The 27,245-nt window shown below is 42.0% G+C and overlaps 1 protein-coding gene across 2 annotated transcripts in view; it reads right to left on the reverse strand.

Annotated features, from left to right (window-relative positions):
* Positions 1-24,754, reverse strand: part of PHACTR2 (phosphatase and actin regulator 2) — a 141,082-nt gene extending 116,328 nt beyond the window's left edge. Inside the window, exon 1 of one of the 2 annotated variants that reach the window (XM_056343071.1) lies at positions 24,526-24,754. In XM_056343071.1, coding sequence (XP_056199046.1) covers positions 24,526-24,670 — 145 coding nt within the window. In that variant the 5' untranslated portion in view covers positions 24,671-24,754. The remainder of the gene's footprint in view (positions 1-24,525) is intronic. The other variant, XM_056343070.1, reaches the window with a different exon arrangement.
* Between the last annotated feature and the right edge of the window lie 2,491 nt (positions 24,755-27,245).

The following is a 27,245-nucleotide window of genomic DNA, read 5'->3' on the forward strand; positions in this document are numbered from 1 at the left end:
GGAAAGCAGTGACATGGGAAGATATCAAGAAAGATGTTTCAGCATACCATGTACAGGGGTACTCAGGGGGAGAGAAAAGCTTGGACAAGGAAAACACCTCTAAATGCTCGATTATTTAAGTAAATTCTAACTTGTTTCTGAATCCTGGCTTTTAGTGAACTCATATCTAGAAAGAGGCATGGTATGTGTTTGGCTTGAAACATCTGGAAAAATAAACACAAGTTTTTCCCCTTTAGTTTTCCCACTGATCCCACTATGGAGTCAGGCAGCTTTGCACACGCCTAACTGCCTACCTAGCCCTGGAAATCTTTAGAGGATTTATTGGACTTGGATGTGCTTGAACAATTTATGCCATGCCCTGACATGACCAAAAGTAAATATATATTAAATATTTGCTGGTGTCACTGTGAGCACAGCTGCACAGCTGGCAACGAGAGCCTCAGAAACAAGATGTCTAATGGCTTCCAGCATTTTTACTACTATTTAAACCGGCTCAGAACTATTGGCAGGCCGGCTGCCTTCAGAGTACAATTAAATCTACTCAAGAGTCATGTCTAATTGGCATGCTGGTAGAAATGCCATAAGTCACAGACTCATCTGCACTCCCTCCTCCCTGTTAGACAGCCATTACTTACTTCTGTATTGCTTCCCTTTCTTCCCTTGTCTTGCCCTCTCATGGGCACACGTACATAAACTGGGCTGTGGTTAGTCCTCTGTGTTCTTCTTTTACTGGCTTGTTGTACAGCTCGTACAGCCCTGAGTGGGGCTGCAACAGAGAGGGGGGGTGTGGAGCCGAAACCGCCACACACCTTCCACTCAACTGTCAAGTATTTGCTCTCAGAAACAGAATGTGCCCTTCTGTTTGCTTTTTATGGTCCCCCAAAATTGGAAATTACTTGAAAAAGCAAATGGCTGCTAAAGGGATTAGGGGCTATGATTTGGGAGATTGCAAAAGAGGTATTTTCATCTCTGTCACAGAAAACGGGGTGAGTGTTCCGGGAGAAAGGCTACAGGCCTGGACAGTCATTTACAATCTCTGGCGTGGGTGTTCATGCATTAATATAACATATTGCTCACATAAGTGAATTCTGTCAAGCAAACTGAAATAACCTCTCTCCTTTTCTCTTTAAATATCACAAACAAGTGTATTGAAATGAGTTACTATTCCTATGGAAACAGATGAGCTCCAACCAAAACCCTATCTCAGAGCATAGCCTTTGCTATCCAGAGTGCCAGGGTAAATCAGGCTTAGGAAATAGGCCAACTCCGTTCAAAATAAGACTTTTGAGTGTAATTGTAAGGTAGCAGGCTGACATAATCCTCAGTATTACACAATAATAACAAGGAATAGAAAATTCTTCTCCATATGTAAATTTTGAAATAAAGTCCCAGACTCAAAACCCATTTTATGGGCTGTGGGCTTCCCACACCTGAGCTAGATAATTACAAAGCCTGTTTATAAAATGTTCTGGCTTTGAAAATCTATGAACATCTTTGAATGTTCTGAAACCATCATGATATTTGGCTAGATGCAGTATTTGCATTTGGACAGATTTTCTATAAAGAGACCAAACTGAAGCTCTGGAAACAAGGACAGCCAGTTTAGATCTCAGTTTGTCCCTGGCTCAGTGATAATGTGGCTGGTGCAGCTCGCTTTCAGTACTTCACTCAGTGAGGATGGCTAATAGCATCAAAAAAAGCTTCAGCCTTCCTATTGCAATGTAAAAAGTGGACACACATTTTAGTCATAAGGGACAAGGCACCAAGAAAAACAAAAGGCCTTTTAGTCTGTCAGAGAAGGTTACAGTAATAAACAATGGTTGAAAACTGAGAATAGGCATTTTCAAGTAAAAACAAGTATCTATTGCAACAGCAAATGTGATTAAGCTACCAAGGCTATCAGTGGATATTCTGTCTCTGGAGGTTATCACATCAGGACTGAATGTCTTCCTGGATGACAAGGATCAAATATGTGTCCTGATTTTGGCTAGGGTAGAGTTAATTTTCTTCTTAGTAGCTGGTACAGTGCTGTGGTTTGGATTTAGGATGAGAATAATTTTAATAACACACTGAGCTGTAGTTGCTGCTAAGTAGTGCTTACTCTAAATCAAGGACTTTTCAAGTATCCAGTGCTCTGCCAGTGAGCAGGGGCACAAGAGGGTGGGGGGGAGCACAGCCAGGACAGCTGACCCAAACTGGCCAGTGGAATATTCCATACCATAGAACATCGTGCTCAGTATGTCAGTGATTGCATTGTGCATCACCTGGGTTTTTTGTTTTTCACTTTGGGTTTTATTACCCTCTCTTTCCTTTTCATTACAATTGTTGTTGCTATTTTATTTCAATTATTAAATTGTTCTTATTTCAACCCACGAGTTTTATTTTTTCCCCAATTCTCCTCCCCGTCCTGCATGGTGCTTAGTTGCCAGGTGAGCCCAACAAAAGGGTAAATAAGAGTGATTTAAGGGCTTGTATCACACAAGTCAGACCTAATAGCCCCTTTGGCATTAGTGCTATGAATCTATGTAAAAAGGCCAGTCTTGGTTATCCTTGCTGAAGTGAAATACCATACTTTCACATGCCTTTATAACTGCATATAATAGATTTACAAAACATTTTACCCTGTTCCTTATCTCAGGACCTTATTCTTGCCTTCCTTCCACCACTTTTCCTCTGGTGTGTTCTGCAGATTTCTCTCTTGTAATCTTATGTACAGTAAAAAGAGAGGGAATTTAACCTCACTGAGGGGCGTAAATGTAGCTCCCTTTCGGCTTTCCCATAAAATCTACTAACAGATAATGCAGTAAAGGAAAACCAAGGTGAGACAATATATCCTGGTCTGAGAATCTGAGGTGATACCCCACTCACGGTGAAGCCAACAGTAAATCTTCCATTTCAGTGGCTTCAGGACTTCAACTCTGGACATAAAACATGTGGTCAGGCTTATGTTAAGGACAGAGGAGGTTCTGGGTACATCAGTTTGTTTTAAGCAGTATGAGTAAAAATACATGAAGCAAGACTTAAGCAATGGAATAGAAGAATGCATCTGAGCTACTTATCAGCATTTGTCTTAACCCTCTCTCAGCTGAAATAAAATGTAGGTAAGTGAGAGCTAGATAATTTTCACTTAAATGTCAAATGCCACCCTTAGGAAAATGATCAAATACTGAGAAAGACGTCTTTCAAACTCTGAAGGCTGATGAACAACTGCTAGTGCGAAGTTATGTGCTGCACTTGATGCACTGTACATTTAGCCAGATAAACTTGACAGCATCTTTGGAGGTTAGTGTTTTGTAACTTGATTCGTGAGACAGAAATCTGAGCAGAAATAAATTAGGAACAAACAGAGGAGACACTTGACAAGATTCACTAAAGAGAGGTATAACTTCACTTGTTACCTTACTGTCTCTTCCCCTGAGGTTCTGCTTGGTCTCTCAGGTAACCTGTGTTGCTTTTGCACTCCATAGCACACATTAAAAAAGTAAAATCCACCAGCCAGAAGTGACCATTAAGTAAAGGAGCACTGTTAGGTGCTGCCAAATGTTCAGCAACTTTCGGAATGGAGAATGGCAGGAGAATCTAACTAAAGCAGAGTAAAGGACACTGCTTGAGTGTGTTCTTCCAAATGAGTTTCAAAAATATCTATTTATGTATATTTATATATAATTTTACTCTCCATATTACTGTACTGGGACTGCATTCTCACTTAATTGCCACCTCTATTCCCCACAGAAGGGACTCACTTTACCCACATACAGTCCAAGTTATGGTATCCATATGAGCAATTGGTACGTGTATGAGGTCTGATAGAATTATGTCTCCTCTCTTCAAGCTCAGGGCTACTATTGATTCAGCCTCTGAGTTTCCATGCAGTTGCAAGGATTACTTTCCTCCTTCATGGGCAGGAGCTCAAGCTGAATGGGCTGTGTAACACTGAAGCGTAACCAGTGTGTCTAAACTGGGTCCACCTATGCCACGCCAACAGAGGCCCCTGAAACAAAACACTCGTCTTTTTCCCTCTGTCTACTTCACCTGCTGTTCCCTGACTCAAAGTGAGGTATTTATGAATGAGAACTTCCTCTGAGTGATCAACCTGCTCAAGGAATCCATCTAGACTAGAATCACAGCTCTGGATATTGCTAGTACCAGATGCTTCATACTTGCACCGAAAGATTTCTTTTTAATGACTAATAGTCAGAGATGAACTTCACTTCCCAAGTGCAGAACGTGTGGTGAATTGATTGTTTGTTGGTATATGTGTAATTTAACTCTCAGTGCCCTCATCAGTCACATGAATGTCTCTGTTCATTTTGACTTCTGCTAAACTCTTGTCCCGAACTGCATTAGGTACCACATAGATAATCACTTTACCTTGTACAGCTTGATGATTTGCTAAAACCAGCCACAAAACAGATGTTCAAATGCATCTCAAAGGTAATGAAAGGACAGGTATATTTTAACTCTTATAAAATATGTATTTGCCCTGAAAGAGGCTAGTGAACAGCACTCGTTAGTTTTATAGTGATTTGACGAATATGTTTGCCAGAATTTACTGCAAAGTGTGTGTGACACACACAGAGCCAAACTGATATCAGCAAAGCACATCAGACAAATTGGCAAGCTGGAGATGTGCCATATGCAGGTGTCAGGGAAATATGCATTAGGGAGAGTTTGGTTTTGCTGAATGAACAGGCAAGGTAAATATTTTCCAGCGCAGGATGCAAACCATAGGCTGTACTTTCATTAGACTAGAGCTGGCCAGTATAGCAGAAGAAAAATGAAACCCAAGTTATTTCAGGTAGTAATGCTGATAATTCAGCAGCCCAAACCTTTTATTCTGAGTGAAACCTTTAACAGTGCTCCACTCCACCACAGAGCCAGAGGGTAAACTGCTGTTAACACAACATAAAAACCTCTACTGCAGAGAGGTGCATTATGATGAACTCAACAACATGTTATAAATGTGGTTCAAATTGCTTGGATGCTTTGCTCAGAAGCATGCATGTCTGGGGAAGGGCAGAAAGACCAGACAGTTTGACTGAGGAGGCAAAAATGAAGCCAGGGAAACTCTAGAAAAACATCCCGAGAAAAAACTAAAGACCAAATACCAGCTAAAAAAGACTGAGCCATAAACAATGAAATTAGGCCCTCTTGTTTGACTCCTGCTGTCTTCAGGAGACAGAACCTGGTGTACAAACAGATGAAGAAATCAAAGACGTTCCTGTTTCTATTATCAATTTCTCCTCCTAAGTACAACACCATATAAGATTGCATAAAAGTTCAAAAGGGGCCAAATAGGCATGACAAGTTGTTTTGCAGTATTTCTTTCCTTCCTTAGCTATTACCCAAAATACCCTGTTTATCGTAACATGCCTTTCACCTGGGCTCCCATTCCCAGGGTGTCATGCGAGGCAGTTTAATCCCTTTTGCGGCAAACAAGTCAGCACTATTTTCCTGGGGTAGTAATCAGACAAAAAAAGAACTCCAAAATGACATTTGTACAGCATTGTTCCTTTCCTTTACAATAGCACCCACTTGCTGTTGCAGTGCTTATTTAGCGTGCAATCTAGGATGCTGTAATTAACTTCTGAACACAGGTCTTTATATTAAAGCATCAACAAAAGTGTAGGAGAGGAAATGATGTACCCTGCTTCGTTTATTTCTAAAAATAACAAAATTTCATCAGGAACATACTGCTTGAATTTGCCCAGAGAGCGTATTTAGAAATGCAGGGAAAGCTGCCCTCTTGAGAGCAATATAAAAAAGCTCATTAAAGCTGTTACAAAAGGCGGTTAGGTATCTTAGAGCTACGTTGCCCTTCTCTTTACATTGCAGGGCAGTGAGAAGGATAAGCTTCTTTGCTTCAATGAGGAAGAGAATATTATAGAAGGACCCTGAAAAAAATATATTTGAAATATTCTTTTTACCTGCATTATTAATAGTGTTTGAATTATTAAAATGTAATGAATTTGAAATGGCTAATTATTTCACTGCTGCTATCTTTTTCTTCTGTCACTGCAGTCAGCCTGGACAATGGGATTACAATGAAGACTGTTTCCTCTTTGATTCCCCATTTTCCATCTTGGTTTTGAAGCACAGGCACACTGTCTTTCAGTAACTCCCTTCCTCAAATTTGCTTTCAGTTTAGCATCATGAGTCAATGGCACAATCATATGCAGCTTGAACCTCCCAAACCTTCTGCTCTCTACTTGCCCTTTCAGGCCACAGTCTTCAAGTCTGACAACCCCCAGACTCCAAGCATTTTGGTGAAAACTTAAAATGGTATGTTTCTATGTGGTAGCTTCAGCATTTCTCCAAAGCATTTTTTCAAACATCTTTATTTTAAATCCTTACAAAACCTTAGCATTGGGCATAAATTACTTGACAGCGATTAACCTCTCAAGTGCTTGGGAATTTAACCTGGATTTCAATAATACTTTCTTTATCTGCCGTAGTTATATGAAAAACAGACCAAAGGAGGGGTATAGCAATTGACAGAAAGCTGTATTACCTCTTTGCTTGAATTTGTGAAGACTGTTTTGACTCCCAGTACTGCACTCGCAAGTGCTTGCAGCTTTTCTGACTTGGTAATAGTTGCAAATTTTGCAAAGCTATTCTGTAAACCTGCATTCAAATCAAAACTTAAGTATTGCTTGGAACTGGGCAAAGGACTGCCCCCTGCAAGATCTGGCTTGAGATGCCCTTTCAGTCTGACAGAAAACTACTGATAAATATTTTTGAGAGCATTTTATCAAACTGTTGGACACCCACTTCGTGGAGATTACATCTAGGCCTTGTCTCCTTAGCTTATGTCTAAAACATAGTTCTATGGAACAGTCTCAAAACCTTTTCCTTCACTAGGCAACTTAGCCCTCCAGAAGCAGAAAATCAAATGGATTTAGCACACACTTTCTCTCATTTAGTTGTTGACTTATTGCCTTCGAAGTACTTGCCCATTGTTCAACATAACTCATCCCAGAACCTTCCTTGGCTGAATTTTAGTCTAACTGATCTCCAACTTCCGTTGTAAAACACCACACTGAGACCAGGATACTGCAAGCAAAAGTTATTTGCAAAACACTCTCCCAAAGAGCCCAGGTCACCCACCAGTGCAGGTACCCTGTGCCCATGCAGCAAGCATGACTCTGCCAGCATGACCATAGCTTGCTCTGGGAAACCCTACGTGGACACAGTAACACAGACGCAGATAATTCATTTTCCTCTTTGGCTTTCAGGGCTGAAGTCAGAGCATGGCATGCTTGCTCATCCCCTCTGGCCAGGCCACTTCCACCCCCTGCCAGCTAATCCTGGGAAAGGGACCCCCAAAGGGTTGTATTGCTACAGCAAAAGGAAAAAGCTTCTTCCACATGTGGCATGGACAATGCAGGCCAAGGGAGCTGCTCGGCTGCGTGAGGGCTATTGGAGGTGACGGAACCCTACAAATGAAGCACAAGAACCCATAGAGAGGCCCAGCAAATACAGGGGAAGAAAACATAAATGAAATGGTTTTGGTAAGCACAAATTAAGATCAGTTAAGGAGGTACATGCTCTCAAGCTGCTGTCATGTGGTTTACAAGATGACATGGCAGAGATGAAGTTGATCTAAAAAGAAGATTGCGCTGGCCCTATGTTTCAATAAGCCTATATAAATTAAAGGAACAATCCTGTCAATGCCTGTCTGTGTGAGAAATCAGCCATGCAGCCCAGTTGTTCTCTGCAGTTATACAAGTCCTATAACGTTTTAGTAATTTAACATTTTTAGTGGCTTTTTGTATTAATTTTGCCATGCGTCTTTTGGAAAAAGATGATGCTTAAAGATAACTAAGCAAATTACATCCGTTTTTGAAATAGGCAAGTTCACAAAGAGATTCTCCTACTACAGAGTTAACAGCAACATTTCTATTTTATAAAAGAAAAGTCAAATGCAACAGGCAAACCTTCTAATGTGCTCAGCCAGAACCTGCAGATTCTCTGCTATACATCTCCCACAGGCTTTTCTGTCCAAATCAAGAACTAAATCACTTTGGAAGTATGCTATGGAACACTTAACCTAAAAGGAAGCATTCAGATACTACGTTGTCCTAAGGCTGCAACAAGCAGTGAAGTAGGCCACCTTATTTATTGCATCTTTAGGTCAGAGTTGTATCTGAATCCAAAATAGTATCGTGCATAATTTTAAAATTGGTAAGAAAAAAACCAGCTGTGCTTTTCATCCTGACTGAAGGATATTGTTGACTACAAATCTCAAGACCTGGATAGAACTACTCTATGCCTCCTCCCCCAGAGTCCTGGACATGAAGATCTTCCACCACCCTGCTCTAGCAATACTGCCTGCCCCAAAGCTTTCAGAAAGCCTGCAGCAGTCCTGGATATTTGTGAGCCACTGGGGCTGAAACGCACCAGGCATTTCTTGTGGGTGCTGTGGAGTGAGGGACCTGTGGCTCCTTAGTCTTGCAGATGCTGCAGTGGCTGCATGGGGGTGGCTGGAAGCATATGACTGCTAGAGGCTGGTACCCAGCTGGGAACTGGCTAATAAGTGGGATTCTAAGGGCCTTTTTTGTTTCAGTTTCTTCCCACCCCACATTATATTGATCTGCACATATATGTGGGAGGTGGCCAGAATTTACAGATGTAATTTCCTGGACTTCAGATTTTGTTTGTACTACTATAGTGCTATAATTTTAAAGGATATGGATTACATTCTATAAAATGACAGTCATTTTTCACTGAGTCACTTTCCATGATCGTTTCAGGCAGCATTGACTAAATAGTTGAGAAATGTTTTGATAACAGTATGAGTGTTCCATTCATGTTTCGTTTGGAGGATATGTCATGGGAAAATTGCTTTAGCTTACTTTTACTCATATATCTAGTGTCTGTACTTTTATTATTTCATATAGAAAAAAAAATTCTGTTGCACATGTAATAGCCTATGTGAACACTTTGATGTTATCTTTGATACTTATCAATTGTATATAAACCACTTAATATTACTGGGGTGATCTTCATGAAATACAGTCTAAAAGCAAAAATCTAGCCAGTGCCTCCTCCTCCAGGAATAAAGAAAGAAAAAAAGAAAACAAAAGTTTCTTCCTGCCATAAAACTGTTTTGAGGTTAGAAAGTATGAGTGATGTCTCTCTTTTAGGCTTCTGGGGAAAACTTTTCTAATGTTGGAGTTTTCAGGCTGGGAGAAGGAATTCCTGTTTTCAGGCTCTTTCAGACCAGTCAAGGGATTCTGCATCCGCCCTCAGAACTGCATGCATCAAATCTAAACCTCTAGCAGGCCACCAAAAACATCAGGGTAAGCAATAAGTACTTCAATGCACAATGCTGATGGAGGTCTAGGTGTGTAATTCTGCACACATTTTACAGATCCCCTTGAGTTTTGTTTTAGAAAAGACTACTTCAGGTTCAGCACAAACAAAAATTTTAGTCCAATTATTTTAATGGTATCTTTTTCAGAAGACTGCATAATAAATGAACAACCCAGCCCGAGAGTCTGCCTTTATGAACTTGCTGTGGACTGGGGTCAAAGCACTCTGTACAAACACTGGAAAACCTTGTTCTAATTAAAGCCAGCTTCTCTCATAATGAATCAATGTCAAAGTGGGCAACAGGCTGTCAGCAAAGAATAAGAGCTTCTGTTAGTTCCCAAACAACACAGACAACAGATCTTGCTCACCCACTCCTCAGCAGTTTCTTTGACAGATCAATACTAACCCCACGAGCCCTGACCAAAGTACAGCAGAATCAATACTACAAGGAGATCCAATTTCACCAGTACTTTGCAGCATTACCTTGGCTGAGGGAAGAGCAATGGCTGATAATAGCATTTTGTGTTGTTTAAATATATATTCTATGGATTAAAAAAAAAAAAAAAAGGGAGGGTGGTGGTGTTTCAGGAAATTTAAAACGCTGCCGCGACATCGCATCCCACTCCAGTTTTGTGCTTTTTAAAGACACCAAAACTAATGAAGACCCTGCCATGACTTCATCTGGGATGGAGCAGATACCAGACAAAACCAGCTGAGGGCAATCTACCAGCTCTGCTGCAGGAGGGCTGCTCGCTTCATATAAAGGAGTCTATATTTAAAATCCTTTGGTCTGAGAGCAGGTGGGTGATCCAGGCAGGAATCCGGAGGCAGAGAGATGGTGTTTGCTGATCAGCATAACAACCGCCCCATCTAGTGTAGCAGCCTCACATGGCAGCATCTCCCTGAGACACAAAATCTCTCACCCACCGAGCTTTTCCCCCAGCAGCGGCCTGGCAGGCAACTGGGCAGCTGGGCAGGTTAAGACTCAAACTGTCTGGAGGTGACAGATAGTGGGAGGTGCAGCAAGTGGGACAGAAGACTGTGGGGGCAGTTGGGAGCAGACGGTATAAAGCATACAAGGCATATGGCTGGGCTCAGGGAAAACTGTTTTAGTGGTGATAAGGCCAGATGCTGCAGTAATCGTAAGGATGCTCTTAGCTCTCAAGTCCTACCAAAAATAGCTAGAGTAACTAAGAGGTAACAAGCAGCTACAAGGCGGTTAATCCTATTTTATGGCTGGGCAAAATATCCCATTTTGACCACATACTGATAAACCTAAGCATCCTTACAAAAGCCAAAAAGCCTGCCTTTTCCAACTGTTTTTCCATTTCCCTCCTCCTGCAGCAGGAAGGCTACCGAAGCTGCTGGGCCTTACAGGACAGGAAATATGAACAAAAGCAAGAGAAAGCTCCATTACCTTATACATTCATTGCACGGGAAAAAATAAAAGAGATTACTCACATGAGCGAGACTTTCTTCAAGAAACTACTATAATGCAAACAAGTTCTTTAAAGGCCCCAACGTGCTCATTTGCTGTTTTCTGTTTTATAGTCTGTGTTTTTAGGCTCCTTCAAAGACCTGTTGGAAAATCTTCTCATCCCCATGACAGAGCAGAGCTGGAGCTTATAAGGGTGCAGCACATCAGCTCTGCTGACCACCACAGGCAGATGGGCTCCCGCAGTGGTTGATGCTAGATGGAGAGCATCCCCACTTTCCTACACTGGGTGGGTATTGCAGCACAAAAGATCTGGAGAAAAAAGATTTTCCACGGAACAGAAAACAAGGGATCTGAGCGAAAAGTTTGCTGGAGATAAAGTGGAAGAGGCAGAACAGCATCAATGGATTTTCTAGACAAAAAAAATCATTTGCTCTGTTTGTGGATATAATGGTGGGACTAACAAAAAATCAAAATTTTAAATGAAGTAATCACTTCTGTTACTGTTGGGGATCTTTCACATTTTAAACCCTTTCCATTTGCCTTTGCTATCTGAGTCAGTATTTTTTTTTCTCCTAGATTTCCCCTTGCCCTTCCTACTCCTTTTGATACCATAATAAAAGGACTAGCTGCATGGAGGGCGATAATATCCCACACGTCAGAGAAGAAGAGCCAACATGCTCCTCACTCCCATGGACAGACAGAAGAGGTTGGATGGGCTCTGTGCATTACAGACAATCCCCTCCTTTTCTTGTCCTTACGTAAGTAACAAGGAGCCCAGGCAGAACTCTGATCCCCCTAGGAGACCTTTTCCTATGAAGCTGGGCTGCCTGGAGACCCCCACATCATCAAGTGTGTACTTTCATAGGGATTTCACAGGAAAAAGAAGGCACCGTATAATGTTGCCTACTATGAAATTGCTGTAGATGCTTTCTACTTGCTCCTTGTTTAATTTCCTTTGGAAAATAATCTCACATTAATTTTGATTATTATTGAGCCTGGGCAATCACAAAACATGTCAATGCATCTCATGCCTGCTTACATCAGGATTTTCTTAAGAGACTGGAACTGAAAAAAACCTCAGTCTGGTCCCAAAGGGACGTTTGCCTTCCACAGGACTGTGATATTTGACTTCAGATCATCTCATCTTTGTAAAGTGTTGCAAAGAGCCCTTCCTGGGATAAAAGCTGTAGCGATGTATTTCAACCTGAGCCAAAGCCTTTTGAAGTCAATAGCAATAGCAGCACTGCCAGCCACAAGTGAACCAACATAATGAATCAAGCCTCCAGAAACATAATTTTGAATGAAAAGACAACAGTAGATTTTTCTGTCTCTTTCTCCCAATTTCTGAGTGCCTGGACATGGCAGAATCATGTTTCCAGAAGTTTTCAACATCAAAGAAATCCAGCAGCTGTTCAAAAAAAACCTCACCAACAACCGAGAGTGTAAGAGCCAAACCAAAACAGTATTAAACACTGGAAAGTCACAATGAAATCACAAGCCAGAAACACTGCAGTAGGCTTCAGTGGCAGCGTACTGCTGCGCACCAAAGGAGAGGGCTGCACACAGCTGAAGGTGAAGCTGGGGTGGGTCCAGTCACAGCAATGGCTTGGCTGGACCACACTGGCACAGCCCGAGCTGCATGGTCTGCTGACAGATGCTGGGTCTGCTGGAAGTGCTGGCTCATCTCCCTTTTCTCAAAGCCAATGCCTTTGCTGAGAGATAAAAATGTCTACATTTTTACTACACTACACCAAATACACTTAAATTGGAGGAGAAATGTCAGCACAGACTGGAGGGGGAAAGGAAGGGGATGCCCAGCTCTTTGTCCTTCCCTGTCAGTCTCGAAGCACAGTGACTGAACCCTGCTTCCCTGTTCAGAGCAAGGGTCCACATGGTAGCCTTCAGCCTTCAGCCTTCCTCTTGGAGAGAGATGCCTGATAGCTACCAATTGGTTCCTTCCCTCCCTGTGACTGCGTACCTGTATTTTCTAGCAGAGGAAGCAAGGCTCCAGCAGCCTGATAGCTGGACGCTTACACTTCAGTGGTTTAGAAAAGTATCATTTAAATGAACTGGACTGAACTGAAGGTGGTTAGTTATTTTTTCACATATACACACACCATCATACCCAAGAACCTATCAATGCCTATTGATAGGTCAGGGCATACCTGACATGCTCTTATTCCTTGCATGTTATGAATTCTCAACAGAAGAATCTGTACTGCAATTTTATGCGTAAAATATGCACCCCTACTTAAAACTGCCCTGCAATTCTATAGCAGAGTATTTCAATGACACTACCCACATGGCTCAGCCGATGTTCAGTGCTGTTACAGAAATTCCCAGGCTCAGAGCAATCCACTTAGGGACATTACATCCCCTCAGAGTACCATGGAGGGAAGATATTCCATTAGAAGACAAGCAAGACGTTTCAGTTCCCTGAACCACACCAGCGTTTACTGCAGGCGTCTTCAGCATCAGAGTGAATCCCACAGACATCTGGCATCTATAAAATGCCACTGAACATGGCTTCTGATTTTTCCTCCTATAATTATTACACTGGTCAAATCACTTTCACAGTGATCCCAAATTGCCGCAGAAGATGAAAGCCACTCTTACAACAACTCTGTTTCTAAAAGATTAAGCTCCCATTAACAAATGGAGATTAGAACTACCGAAAAGTGCACATATTTTGATAGCTTTTATTGACATGTAAAAGGATTAGAATCAGAAATCATTTGCATGTATTTTTGAAACTCAGGTCCTTCTTATAAATGTGCATAGTCTGAATCATCTAATCCTGAGTCTGAGAGATGCATACTGCCATTTACAGAGCTCTTTCTGGATTTTCCCCCCTCTCTTCCATTATTATGGTAATCAGTGTTTGTATAAAAACATTTTGGATCAAATCCCATTTACTTCATATATGATATGCATGAAATTTAGTTTTCTGGGATTTGTTTCCTCTGTGGAGTATATATAACTGAGACAAATTCACTGGAGTAGAAGTACGGAGTTGTATTAAGTATTAGAATTCACTAATTAGTGCCTGAATTAAAATATCCTTGATATAATTTATTTTAGAAATAGCAATGGCCTTAGAAGGTAGACAAAACTTGTTTATTTGATGGACTTCTCACTGTCAAGACCTCATTGCCTAGAATTCATCTAAATATTCACCTAAACTCATCCAAATATATATTTATCTTAAGCCTAGGGTAAAAATGAGTGTAACACGACCACTTTTCAAAACACCAAGGGTGAACGTCCTTTGGTTTTGCTCTTTTGTTTCACTTATCTTACTGTCAGTTATTTCTTTGCTGCTTGGGAGAATTCCTTCCCATCTCTTTTGCTTCTCTCTGCTTCTAACAGAGGTGAAGAGGACACCCTACCACAGATAGGGGGACATAGATGTGGCTCTTCCATCCAGCCAAAACGCCAGACCCATCTCTGTCTCCTTAGCCTAGTGTGTCTGGTGCAGGTGGATGGCTCAGTCCCGTGTCCCCCACTGCCATTTCTGACTTGGCCTAAATGCAGAGCAATAAAAAAAATCCACAACTGCAAAAGACCCTTCTCATTACCACTACAACAGTTTCTTCTCACATACTTTTTAGTGCATTTCCAGCTCTGGTTGTAAGTGCTTCCAGCAGGGTAGCTTTCACTGTTCCTCTTGAGAGACTATTCCCCAGCTCAATAAATGTCGCTTCCAGCAAACTTCTTTTACACGTGCCCCTCCTGTGCTTGCAGCACTTTTCCAGTCTTGGCCTAGAACAAGGGGAACAAATATCTTTTTCCCCACAGAGTTTACACAATAGCACAATGAAGTTGCAACAGCTGTGCACTCCACCAAGTTATTTTCACTTGCCAGATAGTTATGTGATACCAACTTTGTTGCTTGCCATAGGTAATTTCCAATTTTGCTAAATGATGAAAATTCCACTGAAGGGCAAACCCATGCAAAACAGACAATATTACAAACTTTTTAGAAGATGTAAGAAAAGAAGTATAAAAAAATCTTTATTTAAACTGCTGACCCCAAGACTATGTCTGATGGGTCTTTCTTCCTCTGAATTCACAGACCAGTTACAGGCACTCACTCTGTTGGTGATGTTTCCTTTCTCTTTTCAAAAGACTGGCAACTGTGTTATTTTAGACATTCTAAAAAAAATGCCTTTGCCTGCATTTTTCTTAACCTAACTTGAATTAAGAGTGATTTCAAAGTAACCCTAATTTGCTGTTAGGCAATTACCTTGCTGTTTCGAAATGGTGTGCCACTTTCCCTCACCCAAGGATGGGCAGACCAAGGACCTGGCATGCCTCTGGGACAGGCACTGAGTGAAAGGTTTTATTTGTCCCCATGGAAGCTGCAAGGGGACAAACTTTCTTCCAGTGTCTGGTGATGATCAGGAGAGCTCTTGGACACAGAGCCCAAAAAGGGCAGGCAGCATGTCTGAAGCCCCAAGCTCTCCCCAAAGCCTTTCACCCCTGTAGCTGAAAGCAAGTCATTCATTCTGCTGTTTCTCTCCAGGTCTGGCAGACGCTGCACTGCAAGGGTGTAGCTTTCAGATGCTGTTTCTGATAGACCTCTAAATGCACAAGCTGCAGTACAATGCAGTCATGTACCATGTGCCCAGTGATAAACATCCATATCACGGAGTGAAATGGGTGCTGTTGGCTTGTGAGACTTGAAATCACCTACAAAATCATATATACATTCACCAGCTCATCATATGAAAATCTCATTAGACAAAATTCAAGCTGACTATATAAATAAGAGAAAGCTCTGAAAATTATGGCATCAATCCTTTGGAAATCTTTCTCCAAAATAATTCTTGCTATTTGCAGATCAAAAGCTATTGTTTATCTCAAATTCTAAAGAATGAGGCAAAATTCATAGCAGATGTGTCTCCAAAGACTTAAATAGCTGAGTGGTAGCATATTTTTTGGATTGGCCATTCACTAAAGAAAACACGATGTGAAATATTGCCATTCAGTTTTGTTTGCAGCAAGGCATAACAGGAAGGCACCATTATTTTTAAATGTTCAGGGTGCAAAAAGTCATATGGCTGGAAGAAAGATGCTGTGCCTCTGGGGAGCTCTGACTCTCCCTCTCAGCTCATTTCCAAGGATACAGAGTTGAGACTCAGTAACACAGGCAGAGGTGCCTATAGCCCAAATAACAAAAGCAGCATGCCATACTTCATCCTTGGGGCTAGAGCAGTTTGTATTGTGACTTGGGATGTCTGCTGGTCCCTGATGGATTACGCTTGCTCTGTCTGTGTAAGTAAAACAACTTATTTCAAATCCAACCCTTCTGAGCTTACCAAAACTGCTTTTAATCAGAAAAAAAAAATCAGAATTATGCTTGTAGATGCTGCCTTTTCGGCAGCAAGTGCTTCTTTCAGATAAAAAGTTCACAGTTTCATTGGTGGTTTAAACCACTAACGTTAACTGTCAGCCCTTACACTGGACAACAGAGGAAATAAATTAAAAAGTGGCAAGCAGATGACTGCTAGTTATCTGTTCACTCACAATGTTTAAATACAGCTGCCTGTGAACACAAAGGTCTGCAACTAGGACACATTCAACTGCAAAAGCACCACAAGCTCTTCTTTACTGTGCTTGTAGGTGATACAAAAACATACCTCAACACCAATTCTGCTTGCTGCCTTAATTTTCTCGAGTACTGTGTACATGAGGCACAGGTATCTTAAAAGCTGTGATTCTTCCCCAAAAAACAAGAAAAGCAAACATGTGCTGAAAGGGGAGCTTTGTTCATTGTGCTCTTTAGGGTCTGGTTCTCTGAAGTACTGAACATCCTTATTCCTTCAAGAAGGCATTTGAACCCTTAAAGAATTTGATATCTGACCATTTAGCCATAACCAAGTGGCAGTGGGTACACTTGCCCTGTATAGGTGGATGGGCCCCTTAGGATAATCACATTTCTGTGCCAGGGAAATTCTGACACTTCTTTGCTGCCTTTGCTCCTGTTCCTGCTCCCCAAACTAGAAGAAAAAAACCCCTCTATATCAAATTCTAAAAACCTTAGACTCACTTTTTGAAGCAACAACTTACCATTTTCAAATTCTGTCAGATATTACTCCAGAAAATGCAGAAATGTGCCTGAAATCAGGATTGTTACTACAAAAAGTTGACTTTCACAAAACTCTTATTTGACCAGGATACATTTGTATTCAAATAAACTTTAGCTAACTTAACGACATGAAATGAATTAGGGATTGTGGCAGAGTTCAGCCTTTTCCTGATCCTTGCCACCATGCCAAGTTTTATCTTAAAAAGGCTCTGAGGCACTTCTCTGTTTCTAATATTCAGCAACCCTCTTTTTTTTTTTCATTTTAGAATTTTTTTCTTTTTTTCCCTTCCCGATGAATTCCCAAAATTGAAAAATTCCCTAGTAAGGAAGAGGGGAGCAAAGGAGTGGGGAGAAGGTGAAAGGAAGAAAGAGATGAGTGCCTTTTATTTCCAGTATAGATAGAAACAACTTGGGTAAAGGTACCAAAACTGAGCTACCAACTGATGCATCCAGCCAACAGAAATGGTGTGTGGTACTATGCAGCTGGGCTAATTCCCCAAGTGGGAGCCAACACCATTTGCGTGCGAGACTGAAGTCATGTCTGAAGTTGAAGGGAAAGAAAAAGTAACTGCTTTTAATAGCAGTCCACTCTACCCAGACAAGTTTTTCTGCTGGATACTGTAAATCGTGCAAACGTTACAAAAGCTATAAAATACATATTTAATTTAAAATACCTATTATATTCTACATTTTCTGAAAAAAAAATAAGACACTTAGTACAAAACATGATCATTATTTCAAAGAGAAGCCATTTTCACACAGTGTTTTAGCCTGTGAGGAGTCACCGTGTTCCCATCTCCGGTAGAACACTCCTGCTTCTATGTTTCCCTCCCAGCCCCTGACTGCTCGGCCCTGTATTGGTGTGAATATAGCCAAGGAGTTTTAACAGCGTGAGAAATGGGAAGGGCAATGCAGAATGTGCCAGAAATATAAAAGAAACATGAGAGAGAGAAGAGAGGGTAGAAAAGTGTCTTACCACCAAAACACAGTGGTTTAAGCTGTTCTTTAGCTCCACTTCATTATGAAGTTCTCTATCTGAGGGCACGGTGAACTTGCAAAGTATAGTGGCTGTGAAGCTTCAGGCTGTACTAAAAACAACGCTTCTGACCCCGTTATGCTAAATACTTGATACTGATACAATTTACTAGTATTTTACTACTTCAGCCTTTCAAAACTCAAAAATCATGACAACACCGAAAACACTCGTAGAATCTATACAACACAACACCTTTTAAATCCCAATTCTGCATCAAAACTGCATGATGGGGAGCAAGACTTCTCAGCTCATCACCAAGGGAAGTGCTGACTGCCTACAAACTCTGCTGGTATTTCAGGAAGATCTCTCTGCTTTCCGTATGAATGGAAAGCAAGAGCATCCCTTGTTGTGGTGGGTTTTAAGACCGACAATTTCAAAGATAAAATGAAAAGTGATTGAACTCAGAACACTGAAGTCAGGATTTTCTATTTTCTTCTAGATATTTTTCCTTTTGTGCTGCTTGGTTTGTACCTGAGAAAAACTAACCTCTGAATCTGTTAAAAATAGCAACATGCTAGGTAAAATGCTAGGGGAAAAAAAAAATTTAAAAAGCAAAGATTACCACTGAAGATATCTTTGCCTTATGCTAAAGCCTGTTCAATGAGAACTACTAAAAATTCAGAAGCAAGACTAATGCTGGTATTACTGAAAACTGAAATCCTACAGGATTTCTGGCACTGAAAAGATTATGATTTCAAAAAGCAAAAATAAATAAAAACGTAAATTCTTCACCATCATTTGAAACTATCCCCAGCCCTTTGACCTTAAATAGTGCTTGCTTTTACAGGAAATAACAGCAAAAAGAGGGGGGTGGGAGTGAGGAAGGAAAATGATTTATGCTAACAGTGGATTTGACTGATGAAACATTAGGTTTTCAAACCAAACTTGCTTACGTTCAGTAAGAGAAAGAGTAAAAAGTCTTCTTCAACTACTCTTTAGATCATTTCTTCAGGCTTCATACTTGACATGCGGTCTGATATTAAATGGTTACTTGCTAGAAGCCACACACAGCAGGAAGTGCTAAATGCCAAAGGGCCTTGAGAATCGAAAACACAGTAGCAAAATGCTGAACAGATCCCACAGTCAGCTACTGATTAGTTGCTGCAAAATACGCATTAAATCCTACACTGCCAATGTCTGCTGTCCAATTTCTACTTAGCCAACTATGGAGATTATTACTACATTTAGAAAATACTTTTTTTTTTTTTTAAGCATGAGCACAAGTCTGAATATTTGATTCTAAAGTTGTCCCAGAAACTGGGTCATGTGTAAATGACACCCAGTATACATGGTTTGTATGTGTAAACCATCATGTTCCCAATGTTCCCCCTTTCACACTTAGGCTTAATCAGGCTTGCTAATACCAAGAACCTACCCCAGTTATTCTGCAAGAGTTGGTGTGGAATAATATCTTTTAGTCCAGTATAAAACAGGCAGACTCTTATTTCATATGCATTATGGTATAAACTCATATTAGAAATGGCTGACTAAATTCTGTCGCACATTTCTTCCCTGCACACCCATCTAATCTTGTAAAGTAAACAAGTGTTCAGGCAGACTTGAACTTTGTCAATGTATGCAGTACAAAATGTTATAAGGCTCCTGGATTTTTCCCCAGCACCCTTCTGAAACTCCAGGTTACATATACGGATGACCAGAATGGGATTTAACTTTATGGGTCAACGATCTAAGTGTGTTTCCAGGTTATTACAAAGAAGTAGATGCTTCAATTCTATAAGCATATGTCAAATTGCATATGGTTATGTTTGCTGCCTCTTTCTGAGTTTAAATTTTCAATTGATGGGAAAATATTATCCTGGACTTAGTGACAGGATGTACTATCTCTTGAAAATGACATAGTCGTGTTGAGTCTGGTTTCTAAATTCCCCAAAATTATTATTTGTCTTAACTTCTGTAGTTTCCTACGCCAGATTATCTGCTTTGGGCTTCTTGCTAAATTCTGTACTTTGATTTCTATTGTAAACACATCCTGCTTCATACAATGGAGAATCATGTTTTTCCCTGACTCCCATATTTTCATATAATGTGCCAAAACCAGTTGGTTTAGTTATGAGAGTTCTTCCACATGATGAGGCTGCTTCCTCCTCACCCCCATCCTGATGAGTGACCCCCCCCTATCTAAATGACCTCCCAAAGCACATCTGATCTCTTCTTCACAAACACTAATGCAACTCCCATAGACCTTGGTAGAGCTCTAGCTTGGTGCATATGGACATAGATCCAACCAAATGGAATCTGTAGCCATTTTGGGAAATATGAGTACAAGTGCAGAGGGAAAGACAGACAAACTTTAGCAGCTAACTACCTACCCACCCAAAATTTAGCTTTTTCCCGAGAGTCCGTGCCCCTAGATAATCAAGTCAATGTCTAGAGTAAGAGTATTCTCAAATACCTTCAACCATCAAAAACATTTCCTTTGCATTAACCAGAAAATTTCTCGGTTAAGAAGAAAATCTGACATTTGTTAAATTTGCAAAGTAGAGCATTCTAAGCATTAAAAGCTCAAATAAGTCCAAAATTTGTCAGTTTTCTTCCCAACCAACATCAGCCACTCTGATGCTCTGGTCACTATGAAAGCTTCCCCAGTTCTTCACTTAACTGAGGGATTTTAAGCTATCTTTTTACCCACCCTATTCTAAAGTCAGCAGCAAATGGCATCATAGCTGATTCTCATTACCATTTTGAATAAATTAACCTGAAAAGGACCAGTTTGCTAGCCAAAAATTCCCCCCAAAATACTGATATGTATAAGTTTTGAGACAGTACTGGCATTTGCCCTCAGCCTTTCACTCTGCTGCAACCCAGCATCTGGTGTAGAGTCTAAGGTATTGATGAATTGCTGCCTTAATTCTCAGGTAGGGTTTTTTTGTGTGTGTGTCACCAGAAAAGCATGGAAAAAAGCATGAAAAGAACGGAAACATGCATGAGAAGCTCACCTCTCTACCTGAAAGGTGAGCTTCTTAGCAGTGGAACAAATTATCTGAAACTTCTCCTTGCTAAAGAGCAAGACATCAAGAGGAACTGCAGCAATATAACAGTGTCAATCCTAGAGTGGAGAAATGGGTGGGTTTTTTACTTCTGGTCTGAGCAGTAAAGTTCCCTTTTCACCAAGATGTGTCTCACCACAAACCTCACCACCTTCAGAAGAAAATGCAAGGCTGTATAGCAAAACCCACAACACTAAAGAGAGCAAACTGAAAACTGTCTACGTGGACATGCAGATAAAGAACAGGCACCACAGTAGCTCAGGTTGGTGCCTGAGGGTTGTCACAAAGAGAACCACCGCTGCCGTCCTGCAACTGGAGCACAAAGGTGACTGATAGGGAACAGCAACATCCCCTTCCACCCTGCACCCAGGGCTCACTGCCCACGCTAAGAGCTGCCCTCAGCCGCATAGCCACCAAATCTAGATTTTGGAGAAATTCTGGGAAAGTATTTGAACAGGGTCTTTGTTTCAGATGCAGTTCAGTCCTCATCTATGCTGGGCAAATCAAGAAACTTGGCAAACTTGACCCACCTTCTAAGGTTGGTTTAAATCTAGTCACTGAACTTGGAAGGTTGCTTAAAGGTATGTAATGCAAGAAGCTTTCTTGAAGTGGCTCTGGTGTTGCTCTGAAATTTTAGGAGAATGTGTTTTTCTTCTCAAATCTCCTTGAGATGCTCTGGAAAAGTAGCCAGTTGTCAGGTGGGATGTACCACAATGCTGAAGTAATGCACAGCCTACACCTGCCAGAGAGGCTCTGAACTTCACTGATATTACACTTTTCCAGGGTCTAAATCAAAAGTCTAGATTGTGCCACCTTTGCTCATGATGAGTTTATTCCCCCCAGGTTCTTCCCAAAAGTAAAGGAAGAGTTGGAAGGTAAAGGCCTGATACAGCAATGGGTGAGATGCCAGCCCAGAGAGGGGAATTAAATAATCTTCTACCACTAACCCTACAAGAAAAGGCCAGCTTTAAGAAGAAGAAAAACCTGAAAATACATTCTCCTTTCAAACTGGACTGCAGCAAATGAAGTGAGATGCTGTCAAGTGATACCAGAAAGTGAAAGTTGCTTCTTCCAGCATATGATAACAGCAGAGGAAGGCGTGGGGATAAGAAAGCACAGGTACCATGAACATGGGGACCACCTGACGAGCCTCACTGTACTCTTGAGATATGTACATATCTAGAATAACAAACAGATGCATTTTATAAGCCACTGCCAAAGCTGCTTTTAGAAAGGCTATTATATTTCCCTTAGCCAGATGGGTCTCTACAAATCTTGCCTCTTAACAGATCCTCCATTGAGAACAGTGGATCGGGACGTGGTAAAATAAAGGACAGTGCAAACCCTCTGTGGGGGTACCAACCCATCGCTAATGGAGTGCAAGCAGACAATACCATACAACTGGCATCAAGATCTAGAAAATGAAGACAAATATGCAACAGGAACTGCAACTTGTGACTTCAACAGCTGCAAGTGAATCACTCCAGGAACAGGCAGCAAGCAAACATTTTGCAAGTTATTTAAAATGCAAATTGCTCTTTTCTAAATGAAGCAGCTGGAGCACAGGTAGCATCTCATGTAAATGAGTGACCTACTTTAATCAAATGGTAGAACTAGAGAAAAAGGTAGGAGAAAAAAAAAATAGTAAGGCTCATATTGTTTCTCTAAGTGTTTTACATTTCTGTCCCCATTATGATTGTTCTCCAGGTTAGTAGGGGAATGAAAAAGCAGGTTATTTTAATGGCATCTCAGTATAAAAACAATTCTCTAACCACCACATTAAAAATTAAATAGCTTTGCATCTTTAATGCATACTTTCCTTTTTAAAGAGGGAATCAACAGTTGTGTGGCAGCATGTATTTTTGTTGTGTCCAATGAGCAGCTGGAAAAAAATACAGGAAGCAGCAATAGAGAAAATAAAGAATGAAAGAAAAGATGACAAAAAAATAAAAACCAGAGAAAGAAACTCCTGTCACTTGCTGGCAGGAAGCACATCCTCAAAATTAAAAGAAAAAAATCAAGTAGGGCAACAGGGAGGCCTAAATTTTGTGTGTAAGAAACTACAAATAACAACTCATCTTTGAAAACACCATCATTTTACCTCCACTGGATTTGCCAGTCTCTTGTAATAAACCCAGCTCATTGATAGTAGTCTTTGTAGCTAAGCTAACAACCAACACAGTCTAACACTGACATAGTGGCAATCTTGTCAACCTCTGTGGTGATCCCTCCACACCCAGGTTACACATCAAGCCATAGGGTGTTGTTGATGCAGCACGCTGCCAAGATGGTGCTGAAATACACCTTGAGCCTAAAAGTAGATTTGGACAAACCCCTGGAACCTCCTCCCTATCTCAAATGTCCTTCAATGTAATTTTTAAGTAGACACAGAAAAAGGCAGAGAAAAAAATTATGCAGAAAATGCCACTTAGAGTTGTTTTTGCCTGCAGCTGCTGGCCCCACAAGTTGAATCTACTTGCTCCTATGTGACTAAGCAAGCTTTCACTCCCTCTCTCCTCATCAGGCAGGCGTAGCCGTGCATTTGAGCTTCCTCAAGTAAATGGCCTGCCTCATCTCAACATTCCCTGAGGAACCAACATAAGAGGACATTGTGGTCCATTGCAGGCCCAACCATGCGCCGCGCTGTCCTGCTCGTGCAGCAGCAGAGGGGGTCCCTCAGTGCGCACTGGAGCATCCCTGGTGGTGCTGTGGTTCAGGAGTACCTCTGTCCAGCAGAGTGTACCAGTGCATCCAAAACACCCACATCGCCAGGGACGTATGTGCCTGCAGTCTTGTTTTAGTCAACAGAGCAGGGCTGATTTACAACCACACAAGCACACATTTTCAAAACGTGCTCAGCAGTATGGAGACCAGAATTTCATTTTCCTGAATACCTAACTTCAGGAAACAGCCTGAGTAAAGTATAGCCCAACTGAGTATGTATTTTAATTTTGCCACTTTCAAATACCTGCACTGTAAACTAGGACCCTCACTTCCTCCCATTTTACACAGCAAAGCTATCGCAAATCCTGGAGGAAGCGTAGTCTGTCCCAAAAGGGCACTTTCCACACCCAAATCACCTCTACAATACTTCGTATTGCAGTAGTTACCTCCTGAAGGAGGATGGTGGGATACTGACTCACAGGTGGTGGTGGGGGGGGTGTTTTGTTCTTGGGTATTTTATTTTGCCTCATCTGTTTATGAAAAACCCCAAGGAGCTATAAGTGCATGAGGTAAAATTCTAACATACAATTGAAGTGTAACATGTGAAGTGGCAGAATGTGGAGTTTTGATGTCCCCGCAATACACCCTTGAAGCCTCCCCGGCACTTTTCTGCCCTTGTAGTCGGCTGCTTTGGTGACGGGATGGGTATCCACGGCTTCACTGGGGTTCATGTAAACCCGGGGACACCGGCATGAAAAGCCAGGAACCTGCCAAACATCATCTCGAGGGGCAGTTCAAGCACCACGTAAACCAGGGACCCACGCTTCGGCCACTGACAGAAGACAGACCTCGGTCTGGGAGGCAGGGCAGGGTGTGGAGGAGGATGTCTTTTCCCACATTCCCCAGCTCAGCTCAGCTCGGCTAGGGGCGGGGGGGGCTCGGACACAAGGACCCTCCCCTCCCTCCCCCTTACCTGAGCCGCCCACGTTGGACCGAAGCAGGCAGGTTCTGCGGGAGAAGGAGAAGGAGGAGATGTCGCTTTGGGAGCGGCCGCGGGGACCGGGCAAGGACCAGAGGGGCGGCGGTGCGGCCCCGGTGCTCCCCGGCCTCTCAGCCATCGCCGTCGGGGAGCCGAGAGGGGCAGGGAGGAGAGCAGAGGAGGGAAAGAGGCGGCGAGGGAGGGGAAAGGGAAAGTTTGCAGAGGAAGAGCCGCCCCCCGCCTCCGACCGCCCCGCCGGAGCGGGGCCGCCCCGCCGGGACAGCGGCGGGGATTTCGGGTCTGTGGGAGCCCAAGTTGTGTGTCTGCACAGGGGCAAAGCAGGGGCTGGGGGTGTGTATGGTGCGTGTATGTGCAGATGCACACACACAAACACCCCCCAGGATGTCTTCGTGCTCCCTGCTCCAGTCATTTCCAACTCTCTGGGGGGAAAAAAAAAAAAAAAAAAAAAAAGAAGCATCAGTTAAAAAAGAGCAGAGCAACCGACATCACCACTTCTGTTTTGTGTAACAGGGTGCCCTCCCTCCTCCTCTGGCCCGGCCCCCGCAAAACCGGGAGGTTGCACAAGGCATCGCAGCCCTGCAGCCGAGCAGAGAGGGCAATGAGTCAAATCTGCTATCCCCCCCCACACACACACCTTAGACTTTCTTAAGGCTTGGGTTGCAGGCAAAAGGCTTTTCACAACCAGTTTTACGACGGTGTGACTCAGTATTTTGGGAGGAAGGTACTCTTCCTGCCTCCCAGGTCAGAAGCTGGAGTCACACAAACTTTGGCAACAACAAAATCAAGCCCTGTGGTTTCATATTCTGGTGTTTGTTTTACAAATACACTTTTATGACACGATTCATCTTTAAAAGGATTTTTAATGTTTCCACTGCTTTTTACAGGCAAATCATTTTATTGTATGCCTTGAATAAAATCCACACTCCCCTGAAGCCACTGGCACAAAGGCAAAGATAGTCAGGACATCACCCTGGATTTTTAACACATCCAGTGCCATGTTATCTAGCTTTCAAATATGAAAGTCCCATTTAGGCTGTATGAAAACATCTTAGGAACTACCACTCACCAGGTTTGAATCAAATCCTATCGAGTCTGAAACTTGTCCATGTGAAATTCGGTTTCTGTCCTCTGCCTCTACCCAAGGAACCAAGTGCCCTCCTTTCAACACCAAGCCCTGTGCAGCTCCCCAGGTGCAGTGGTTTTGCAGGCTTCCCAGCAGTCATGGGGCTCAGGCACCCTTCATCTTTGTCCAAGCAATCAACCCAGTACATGAGTCTGGTATGTCAGCCATCAGTCAGGTCAAAAGGTCTTTTCTGCACAGCATCTCCCAGGGAATTGCCTTCATTATTTTCCCCTCCTTCTTCCCTCTGCTGACAGACCAGCCTGCTCCTTCCCTAGCTGTGGAGAGCTTTCCCAGTGGGGCTGTGCTGAGATCAAGAGGCAGGGGCTTCTCCTTGTGGGGCACAACAGTGAGCTCCATGCTTATAGACCTTCCTGTGGGGGCCCAGTGGTACAGGCAGGCACCCTGTACCCCAGTTCAGAGAGCTTTCTGGAGTCACAGGCAGTGGCCTTGCGTTATTCGCAAAATCTTACAGTGTACTATTTTTATTATTTAACCTTTGCAGCTTGCATCATTACAGATGTGTCTGTACACTGAGGACCTTTTCCCTCACTGGAGATTTCAGTAGCTGTGCTTGTGTGGGCTGGTGACATTTTCTGAACCTGTTTATGCTTTAATCAGAAGTGTACTCATGACTGCTGTTTACTGAACTGGTTTCTACTTCTTTTTTCTTTTTTTTAATTTATGGCAGGTCACTGATGTCAGTGGGCTCTGGGTCCGACCCCTGAGCTTTTTTTAAATCATTTTTCCTTCAAAGCATTTGGAACGACAGAGCAGTTGTAAGTTTGGCGTGCTACACAGAATAAGGTTCAGAGACTCTGCTTCAGAATTCCCATATTAAGGAGCTGCTCATTGTCTTCAGTCCTTTGTTGTGATCAAAAAGAAAAGAACATGAGAAATCCACAGATAAACCAGAAAAGATACCATAGCAAGAGGTCAAAGCTGTTTAAGTATTCTTTTTGACAAGCAAAGTGACATCTAAAGGGGTGAAGGTAAAAGAAGACATACATAAAGTAGGTCAACACTGAATGTACAAGAGATATGAAGAGGCTCCCGTTGTGATATCAAAGTGCTTTTTAAGTCAGAGTAATGTGAACAGTCAGTCAGAAAGAATAACACCATGGAAGTCACAATGTTTTCTTATCAGCCTGTAACTTAACACACTCATCAAGGAATATAAATGAAAACATTAAAAAAATTAGGTACTTCCTGTTTTCACAGCCCTTTAAATATTTTTGGATTAAATGTTAACAGCTGTGGTTAATGGCTCTGGAAACTGAAATTCTGTTTCCATAGAACAGCAGTAAAGTATACATGCTTCCCAGGTGGAGAGAGATTCATTCATTTACTTGCCTGCTCACTCATTTTTGACTGTTCTGATGAGATTGCCAAAGAAATTTCCATTCGTGGTGATGATTCTGGAGAGTTAGTATTTGCTGATTAAAACAAATTTTCACAAAGGCCATCCCCTGGCTGGTAGGGTCTGATGCAAAAATACACAATTTGGGCATCAGCAAAGACTCGAGAAGCACCAGATGATGCATCTTTAAAAGTTTGTGTCTGCCACCTATTA

Source organism: Falco biarmicus, chromosome 6 (genome assembly GCF_023638135.1).
Source record: "Falco biarmicus isolate bFalBia1 chromosome 6, bFalBia1.pri, whole genome shotgun sequence".
NCBI lineage: Eukaryota > Metazoa > Chordata > Aves > Falconiformes > Falconidae > Falco > Falco biarmicus.